This window comes from Siphateles boraxobius, unplaced genomic scaffold (genome assembly GCF_051911475.1).
Source record: "Siphateles boraxobius isolate OS27281-9 unplaced genomic scaffold, OSU_SipBor_1 13, whole genome shotgun sequence".
In the NCBI taxonomy this organism is placed as follows: Eukaryota; Metazoa; Chordata; class Actinopteri; order Cypriniformes; family Leuciscidae; genus Siphateles; species Siphateles boraxobius.
In genome coordinates, this window is record NW_027508733.1 from 822,501 (window position 1) to 832,500 (window position 10,000).

At 45.8% G+C, this 10,000-nt stretch overlaps 3 protein-coding genes across 5 annotated transcripts in view; 2 read left to right on the top strand and 1 right to left on the bottom strand.

Moving 5' to 3' along the window:
* Positions 1-5,567, top strand: part of eps8l3a (EPS8 signaling adaptor L3a) — an 18,921-nt gene extending 13,354 nt beyond the window's left edge. For both annotated transcript variants that reach the window (XM_077225881.1, XM_077225882.1), the window contains exons 17-20: positions 166-270; positions 356-441; positions 4,976-5,108; positions 5,187-5,567. In XM_077225881.1, coding sequence (XP_077081996.1) covers positions 166-270; positions 356-441; positions 4,976-5,108; positions 5,187-5,216 — 354 coding nt within the window. In that variant the 3' untranslated portion in view covers positions 5,217-5,567. The remainder of the gene's footprint in view (positions 1-165; positions 271-355; positions 442-4,975; positions 5,109-5,186) is intronic.
* Positions 1-10,000, top strand: part of LOC143735712 (uncharacterized) — a 237,035-nt gene that overhangs the window by 84,528 nt on the left and 142,507 nt on the right. The gene's annotated exons all lie outside the window — the stretch shown is intronic.
* The window catches only part of ampd2a (adenosine monophosphate deaminase 2a), a 33,801-nt gene continuing 30,628 nt past the window's right edge, over positions 6,828-10,000 (bottom strand). For both annotated transcript variants that reach the window (XM_077225866.1, XM_077225865.1), the window contains exons 17-18: positions 7,602-7,712; positions 6,828-7,395 (exon numbers count right to left, since the gene is read on the bottom strand). In XM_077225866.1, coding sequence (XP_077081981.1) covers positions 7,144-7,395; positions 7,602-7,712 — 363 coding nt within the window. In that variant the 3' untranslated portion in view covers positions 6,828-7,143. The remainder of the gene's footprint in view (positions 7,396-7,601; positions 7,713-10,000) is intronic.

Below are 10,000 nucleotides of genomic sequence, written 5' to 3' on the forward strand. Positions count from 1 at the left end.
TATTCTAGATCTGCTGTAAAGCCAAAACAATCTCCTATTATAACTGTAAAGCTGCTTTGAAACAGTCCATATTGTTAAAAGCGCTGTATAAATGAAGGTGACCTGACTCTGTAATAACTTGTTTTTGAGATAATGTTGTCTAAGGATTCAGCGTGTGTGTTGTAGTTGTTGGACATGTCTAAGCAGTGGTGGAAGGTGAAGAATCAGCGAGGAGAGGTCGGTTACGTCCCCAACAACATGCTTCAGCTTCCACAGCAGGAGGCCGGGCCTGTACGTATACGTGACGCACGTGTCTAGTCCTGTTGATCTGAGATGCACATGTTCACAATCATAAACTTCACCTCATGACCCGCAGGAAAGAACATCTGCACCAGGACTCACCAAAAAATCCCGTCCGGAGGAGGTCCGGGCCTGGCTGGAGCACAAGGGCTTCAGTAAAATGTGAGTAAAATGTGTTAGCAATTCTGCACAGTATATACTGTGTACTCCGCATACGGATTTAAAAATAAGTAGTGTGTGAAAGTAGTATGCAAAAAACAATAACCATTTGAAACAGTAATAGTGTGCTGCCCTGTCACATGACCTCACTAATATGCATAATTTGCATATTAGATAATGTTGCACGTTATTAAATAATTTGCACGTTTAGTCAAATTTTGCAAAATCTATTAGCTTTGGTCAGTCTTGATGAAACAATGAGTCACAACTTAAAAATCACGACGACTCCTGGCGGCATACGGTCTCGCACACGATGCACATTGAGAAAAATGTAGTTGATAACCAGGGTATTAAAGTACAGAATAATGTTTCTCAAGTGGCAGGTTGCAAAACCGTCTTGAGTTGATCGTGTAGTGTGTAGGCACAACAAGAACAAAAAGCATAATTGAAAGAAAAAACCCCGCTTTTATTTTGCGTGAAAGCGGTTTCTGTTAGACGCAGTTTAATAGAGAAACGCGTTGTGATTCAGTATCTGCGGTCAGATTAGATGTTGTCAGGCTATGTGTCAGTGTGATTATTCTGAGGTTATTTTCGTAACGAAATAGTCGCTCACCTCAGAAAAACGAGCTTGCCTGTCCTGTCAGACGTTACTGTGCTCGTGGCGTGCGCTGATATCATAAAGACCAACAACAAAAAATCTTAAAGGGTAACTAAACCCCTGGTCAGAGCCTGACTCCACCCACTGGTAATATTTGAAAAATGCTGGAATAGTGGGCAGAGTCCAGTGGAGATAGAGGGGAGGAGCCGAGGGCGGGGCTGAGCGGGGGGGCGTGCCTGAGACCCGCAGTGACGAATTGATTGACAGCTGCTGTCAGACTCTAAAATGGAGAGTGACTGGAGTGACGCAAGTAGCTTTGCAACAGAGCTGTCATTTTAAGTGGAGGATGTTGAATTGTTTGTGGACTCAGGGCCAGAGCCATATTTATTCGAGCCGCTGGCTCAAACTGCAGCCTCAACTCCCGCATCGCAATCAGCATCCGTTGAGTTTTTTCGAGTTGATGTCAATAGCGCGCGCTCTAAGCATATTCATGTTTTGCCGTAACGTGAAAAAATCCAGCAAAATGCCCCGCGCGTTTGTCGACCCCAGAGGATTAACTTTAGCCTAACCATAAATTGTGATTATAATATATATGATCATTCACCTCAAGACGCCGCTGCAAAGTAGAGTTTGGGGGTGTAGTCTAATATGTAGTCATTGTTCATTGTTGAAGTATTTTTTGGCAAACAGTGCCGCGACAAATCAATCACTCCTTTAGACTGGCTGCACATTCATGCACTGAGCTCGCGGCCGCTGCAACTTGCGCTCTCTTCACGACTCAACGGACAGTTTTTAATGTTTTATCAGACAATAACTAGGCCTACTTAAGATTTTGCTTTAGAATAATTTTCGGGACAATCAGGGCAGGATTCGGGATTCTGGAAAACAGCTTAGATTTCGGGACTGTCGAAACAGTGGTTTTGACGAAACAAGATGGTTTTTATACTGCCGTGGGCATGGTAGATTGTACCAAGGGCGTGGTGAGCTGGAACCTGCTTACATAACGAACCACCGCTTACGCCACGAACCACCGCTTACGTCACGAACCACCGCTTACGCCACGAACCACCGCATACGTCACGAACCACCGCTTACGTCACGAACCACCGCTTACGTCACGAACCACCGCTTACGTCACGAACCACCGCTTAGGTCACGAACCACCGCTTACGTCACGAACCACCGCTTACGCCACGAACCACCGCATACGTCACGAACCACCACTTACGTCACGAACCACCGCTTACGTCACGAACCACCGCTTACGTCACGAACCACCGCTTAGGTCACGAACCACCGCTTACGTCACGAACCACCGCTTACGCCACGAACCACCGCTTACGTCACGAACCACCGCTTACGTCACGAACCACCGCTTACGCCACGAACCACCGCTTACGTCACGAACCACCACTTACGTCACGAACCACCGCTTACGTCACGAACCACCGCTTACGTCACGAACCACCGCTTACGTCACGAACCACCGCATACGCCACGAACCACCGCTTACGTCACGAACCACCACTTACGTCACGAACCACCGCTTACGTCACGAACCACCGCTTACGTCACGAACCACCGCTTAGGTCACGAACCACCGCTTACGTCACGAACCACCGCTTACGCCACGAACCACCGCTTACGTCACGAACCACCGCTTACGTCACGAACCACCGCTTACGCCACGAACCACCGCTTACGTCACGAACCACCACTTACGTCACGAACCACCGCTTACGTCACGAACCACCGCTTACGTCACGAACCACCGCTTACGTCACGAACCACCACTTACGTCACGAACCACCGCTTACGTCACGAACCACCGCTTACGTCACGAACCACCGCTTAGGTCACGAACCACCGCTTACGTCACGAACCACCGCTTACGCCACGAACCACCGCTTACGTCACGAACCACCGCTTACGCCACGAACCACCGCTTACGCCACGAACCACCGCTTACGTCACGAACCACCGCTTACGTCACGAACCACCGCTTACGTAACGAATCACCGCTTACGCCACGAACCACCGCTTACGCCACGAACCACCGCTTACGTCACGAACCACCGCTTACGTCACGAACCACCGCTTGCGTCACGAACCACCGCTTAGGTCACGAACCACCGCTTACGCCACGAACCATCCCTTACGTCACGAACCACCGCTTACGTCACGAACCACCGCTTACGTCACGAACCACCGCTTGCGTCACGAACCACCGCTTGCGTCACGAACCACCGCTTGCGTCACGAACCACCGCTTGCGTCACGAGCCACCGCTTACGCCACGAACCACCGCTTGCGTCACGAACTACCGCATACGTCACGAACCACCGCTTACGACACGAACCACCGCTTGCGTCACGAACTACCGCATACGTCACGAACCACCGCTTACGTCACGTACCACCGCTTACGCCACGAACCACCGCTTACGTCACGAACCACCGCTTACGTCACGAACCACCGCTTGCGTCACGAACCACCGCTTAGGTCACGAACCACCGCTTACGCCACGAACCACCGCTTACGTCACGAACCACCGCTTACGTCACGAACCACCGCTTACGTCACGAACCACCGCTTACGTCACGAACCACCGCTTGCGTCACGAACCACCGCTTACGTCACAAACCACCACTTGCGTCACGAACCACCGCTTACGTCACGAACCACCGCTTGCGTCACGAACCACCGCATACGTCACGAACCACCGCTTACGTCACGAACCACCGCTTGCGTCACGAACCACCGCTTAAGTCACGAACCATCCGCTTGCGTCACGAACCATCCGCTTGCGTCACGAACCACTGCTTACGTCACAAACCACAGCTTGCGTCACGAACCACCGCTTACGTCACGAACCACCGCTTGCGTCACGAACCACCGCTTACGTCACGAACCACCGCTTACGTCACGAACCACCGCTTGCGTCACGAACCACCGCTTGCGTCACGAACCACCGCTTGCGTCACGAACCACCGCATACGTCACGTACCACCACTTACGTCACGAACCACCGCTTACGTAACAAACCACCGCTTACGTAACAAACCACCGCTTACGTAACGAACCACCGCTTACGTCACGAACCACCGCTTGCGTCACGAACCACCGCTTGCGTCACGAACCACCGCTTACGTCACGAACCACCGCTTACGTAACAAACCACCGCTTACGTAACAAACCACCGCTTACGTAACGAACCACCGCTTACGTCACGAACCACCGCAAATATCCAATAGGAAAATTCAACTGCTGTAGCCACCGTTCAACCTGAAGAGGGCAGCACTCCGATGTTTTTACACAATATATTGTAAAATTAAAACGCTGCACACAAATGTCAAAAAAGTTACTCGAATCAATGAACAGCACGAATAAAGCCCCATTCTTACAGATCATTAACTAAAAAAAGTTGGTTTAGGGTTTAGTTACCCTTTAAAGAGCCAATGAAATTACGAGCATGCAACGTCGCAGTTACGTTTTCAATTAGTAAGTCATGAAATGGCCAAAAAGTACCAATACATTATGTAAGTGGTACGTTGTGTGTTAGCTGGGAAGGATTGCATGCATGTATGTTTATTCCGTCTAACTTCAGCAGGATTGGTGTGCATGTGTTTTATTAAAAGTTCATGTTATTATTGTATTTACAATGGTAACTAGTGCCCAGAATACCATTTTATTTTCACTTATTTTGTTTTTTTGATGACTTTAATACTAGTTTGGGGTTGCTATTTAATAACCTTCATTCTTAGTGTATTTGTATGTTAAGTAAAAAGGGACGGTACCTCTGTGCATGTCAACCATTTTGCTTGGTTCAAATTCCTTAAAAAACTTCCTTAAAAACCAGTTGAGAACCACTAGCATGCTAGTTTGTTAATCTGAACTCAGATGAAACATTATAAAATGTTTGTGTTAAACTCTGTGTCAGTACGGTCCGGTGTTTAGGTGGCGTCACCGGCTCCATGCTGCTGGGAATGACACGTGACGAGCTCAAGACTGTTTGTCCCGAGGAGGGCGGACGAGTTTTCTACCAGCTGCAGAACGTCAAATCGGCCCTTGCGGTGAGGTCATCGTTACACACATGATGTCATACTGAAGTATGTGATGTCATATTCACACGTCATATTCACTCTCTCCAGGTGGCCAGTGAAGTGAGACCAATGATCTGAGGCCGCAAACTTCCTTCCGACAGACACTAACACACACACACACACACACACAACTGAAGCTGTTAATGGATGCTGAAGGATGTCGGATGTTAAATTCATATTTATTCATAATCAGAGCTGGTTTTGAAGATCAGGAGCGTCTGATTTGTATATTATTATCACTGTAATAATTATAATCATATATAATAAATATACATTTGTATATTATAATAACTGTTTGATGCAAAGATGCGCAAGAACCCAGAGGAGATTGAATACACATGCTTTATTGATATGAACAAAATACTCTTATCTGATCAGTACTGCTGTAGACTAACATTCTCATTCACAAAAAATAAAGATATACATATATATTTTTGTTCTATTTCTTGTGATCATTTTCTTTTAAGCATGTCGAACCTCATGCTTTGCTCTGTATCTGCTGCTAATTTCTACAAATCGTGCTGTTTTTGATCTCATGATTTGTGCAATTTATTAGTGGGAAAATCACTATATTGTGTGAAGATTAACAGTCAGTTTAATGTTCAACTAAAGCTACCGTAAACATGCCGGACCTGAAAATGCGTCAGAGTCATGGAACTAGCGATGAACTGTCAGGCATAATGTATATCTAGTGTACGAGGGGGGTGGGTAAACTACCTTCATATAGACGTGTAAACCCCCCCCCCCAGCGATTAGCGTACAGGAGGTTTAGGGTTAGAAAAATACTGTTCGTTTTGGCTCAACGGCGCCTCCTGCAGGACCGGAGGAGATTGTTCAGCCATCAGAGAAAATAAATCCTTCAAATTGATGTAGAAATTAAACAGTTTATAGAACAAGAGACTAAAAGACATATTCACAGTAAGTTACAACCAAAGCCAAACCTTCAAAATAAAAGTAGCTAAAGTAAAAGGCACGTGAGGGAGCTGTGATGTCATCACGGGGCTCGTGACGGAGGTATAATGACACAAACACTCGTGCTCGTCGCATTATATTGATGCATAGCTGAAACGTCTCTAAACATGCTCTGAAATGAGATCAACACTGACGTAGGGAAAGTCACTTTGGTCCTGATGCTGTGTGAATGTGGGCGGGGTCATGGCTACTCTAGCATGCTGATTGGACAAACAAGCGTGTGGGTGGGGTCATGGCTACTCTAGTGTGCTGATTGGACAGGTGAGAGTGTGGGCGGGGTCATGGCTTCTCTAGTGTGCTGATTGGACAGACGAGCGTGTGGGCGGGGTCATGGCTTCTCTAGCGTGCTGATTGGACAGACGAGCGTGTGGGCGTGGTCATGGCTACTCTAGCATGCTGATTGGACAGCCAACCGTGTGGGCGGGGTCATGGCTCATCTCTAGTGTGCTGATTGGACAGGTGAGAGTGTGGGCGGGGTCATGGCAACTCTAGCATGTTGACTGGACAGACAAGCGTGTGGGCGGGGTCATGGCTTCTCTAGCATGCTGATTGGACAGGCAAGCGTGTGGGCGGGGTCATGGCTCATCTCTAGTGTGCTGATTGGACAGGTGAGAGTGTGGGCAGGGTCATGGCTTCTCTAGCGTGCTGATTGGACAGACAAGTGTATGGGTGGGGTCATGGCTTCTCTAGAGTGCTGATTGGATAGACCAGCGTGTGGGCGGGGTCATGGCAACTCTTGCATGCTGATTGGACAGACATGCGTGTGGGCGGGTTCATGGCTTCTCTAGCGTGCTGATTGGACAGGCGAGAGTGTGGACGGGGTCATGGCTTCTCTAGCATGCTGATTGGACAGACAAGCGTGTGAGCGGGGTCATGGCTTCTCTAGCACGCTGATTGGACAGGCAAGTGTGTGGGCGGGATCATGGGTTATCTCTAGTGTGCTGATTGGACAGGTGAGAGTGTGGTCGGGGTCATGGCTTCTCTAGTGTGCTGATTGGACAGGCGAGCTTGTGGGCGGGGTCATGGATCATGTCTAGTGTGCTGATTTGACAGGCGAGCTCGTGGGTGGGGCTGTGGATTGGCTGGGCGTGAAGGACAGCATGTCGTCCTCCTCCTCGATGCGGTCCAGCTCCTGCGTTCGTACGGCCTGTGTGATGAGGTGAAGTTCTTCGCACAGCGTCTCGTGACGGTACGCCACGCGGATGTCAGGGACGTTTGTGCGCCGAATGTCGTTACTGATTGTACCCTCTTTGTTGTAGTCGGGACCCAGCCAATAACCCTTAGCCTGAGACAGACAGATATAATAGATGAGGACAAAATTAGACTCTCCACAGAAATGTTCACAAATCTTTGAAGGGACCCTGATATTTCCGGGTTTTCTGTGACTTTGAGAGCCCTGCTTTCATTTCCATTATTTTCATTTACCTTGATAACCTTTCTATATATACAGTGATATATATGCGTGTGTATTTTTGTGTGTGTTTTTGTTACCCTGTGTGAGAAGCCGCTCATTAACACACTGTTTCTGGCCAGTTCACACATGTCACATGAGCTCAGTTTCCACACTTGAGCAGCGATGCTGTACTCCTCCATCAGAGGCTCCTGCAACACACACACACACACACACACACACACACACACACACACACACACACACACACACACACACACACACACACACACACACACACACACAGTCATGCAAAACACAGACACATCCATAAATACTAGGGGTGTAATGATACCCTCATGTAATGATTCGATACATATTACGATACTGAACTCATGATACGATATTATTGCGATACTCCAAAATATATGATAAAAGGTTAACAAAAAAATGTACTGTTGATTTAAAATGTTAAATCTGATATAACATTGTGTGTAGATGAATAGGTTTGGACTTGCTGTTGAAACCCAAAGCACAGGACAATAGAGACACCAGAATAACAATATTCATGATTCTGAAGCTGAAAATACTGAATTATTGTATAAGAATAAGCTTATGCTCTGTCACTGATTAGATATATTTAAAATAATGTAGGCCATTTGGTAACATGGTAACATCAGAAATTTGATGCACGCTCACATTTAGTCTAGAACTACAATAACCATCACTTTTACACACACACACACACACAATGCCTCTGCACTTCTCAACATGGCGACTAGAGAGCTGTCAGTCAATAAATGGGGTAAAAAAAAGTAACTTACGTTACTTATTTGAAAAAGTAAATTATGCGTTACTTTACTTGTTAGGGACCGTTCGGTATTTATGGAAAGGGACACCGGAGGAAAATAGGGGAGGGTCATGTCTTTTTATTCTTTTTTTGAGGGGAGGGTCATTCAACTTTTTTTAGTCTAGGGGGAGGGTCACCCAACTTTTGTATTCATGAAAACAGCAACATTTCAAAGTGGCTTGTTTGGTGAATATTTTTTCTATGTAGCTTTATGTAGCTCTCTCAGTCTCGGTCCCCCTATCAGATGGGTCTGACCCAACAAAAATCCAGTTTGGCGCTGTCTGACACGTCGCGCTCAGAAAAAGTACATCATGTACAGAACGCCAATGAAATGTTTACGCGGCATAGCTTTAAAGCACGAGCAAATAATGAACTTTTGTGATTACGAATAAGTGCAGTGTCCTGTGAGTGTAACTCTACCGCGGCATTAACATGTGATAGGAATGTACGTTGAGTGTACTGGGACTGAGGCGCCAGAACTGCAGCTGATAGAATGTGCGCTGTACGATATACCATATTTTAGTTTCCATATTCATATTCTTATTGTGTTTCCACAACAATGTTAGTGAGTAAATCTACTGAAATTGCCACCATAACAGTGGAGTGTGATGTGTTAGACGTAGGGCTAACAGAATTACGTTAGAATTATTTTAATTAACATAATAACATACGCAGACTTACACCAAAAAAATAGTTGAGGATAAATTCTTTAAAATTGGGCAATTCCAGCGTTATGGACGTGACATTTGCAGTCAAAACTTGAAATATAAATTATCAGAAAATGCATTTAATACTGAATCTGTTTAGATATCCATATCCCTTAATGAAGGAGTCAAGACATTAGAAAAATATCAGTCTACACATGCGTTTTATATTTAATATGAGCGAAATACACATGTGACGTGACACAACAAATCTTTAACTTTTAGGTGGCAAAATATTGTTTAATAATTCTACGAATTAGGCTACACTGCGCAAAACAAAAGTAGGCTAATAACCGGATGAAGAAGGGTCGGCCTGTACAGAACATAAAATATTATTTTTTATTTTATTTTTCGTGTTCGCGTTTATGAGGAAAAAAACAATGTTACGGACGTGACAGTTCTCCGTTACGGACATGACCGCTCTGAAAGCGACTTCAGAAAGCACATAGCCTTTCTTTAAAGTAAATTGTATCTTAATTTTAATTAATGTTTCATCAACCAATTGCCTGGATGTAATAAATAAGAAGTAAATATAGTAGAAAATAGATCATCATGACACGGAGTCGCCGGCGCGTGAACTGGACTCTCATTAATGAACCGAAACTCAGCGTATAATGTAGCCTACTTGCCTCACAGACTTGAGAAATATATAGAAAGCTTGATGTCTACTTTTAAACAGAACATTTACAAACGAAAAACAGACTGCTCTCTGCTTATGTAATCCGTATGAAATCTGCATTTCTCTCTTTTTTCTCTAAAATATTATGATACGAACCGAATTGTAAAAAAAACAATGGCTATCTGAACATCTTTGCCAAGCGCAAAGTTGTCATGCCTTTTTCCAGGGGAGGGTCATGCCTTTTTCCAGGGGAGGGTCATGCCTTTTTCCAGGGGAGGGTCATGCCTTTTTTCACAATCATTTTGGAGGGTCGTAGAAAAATGTATT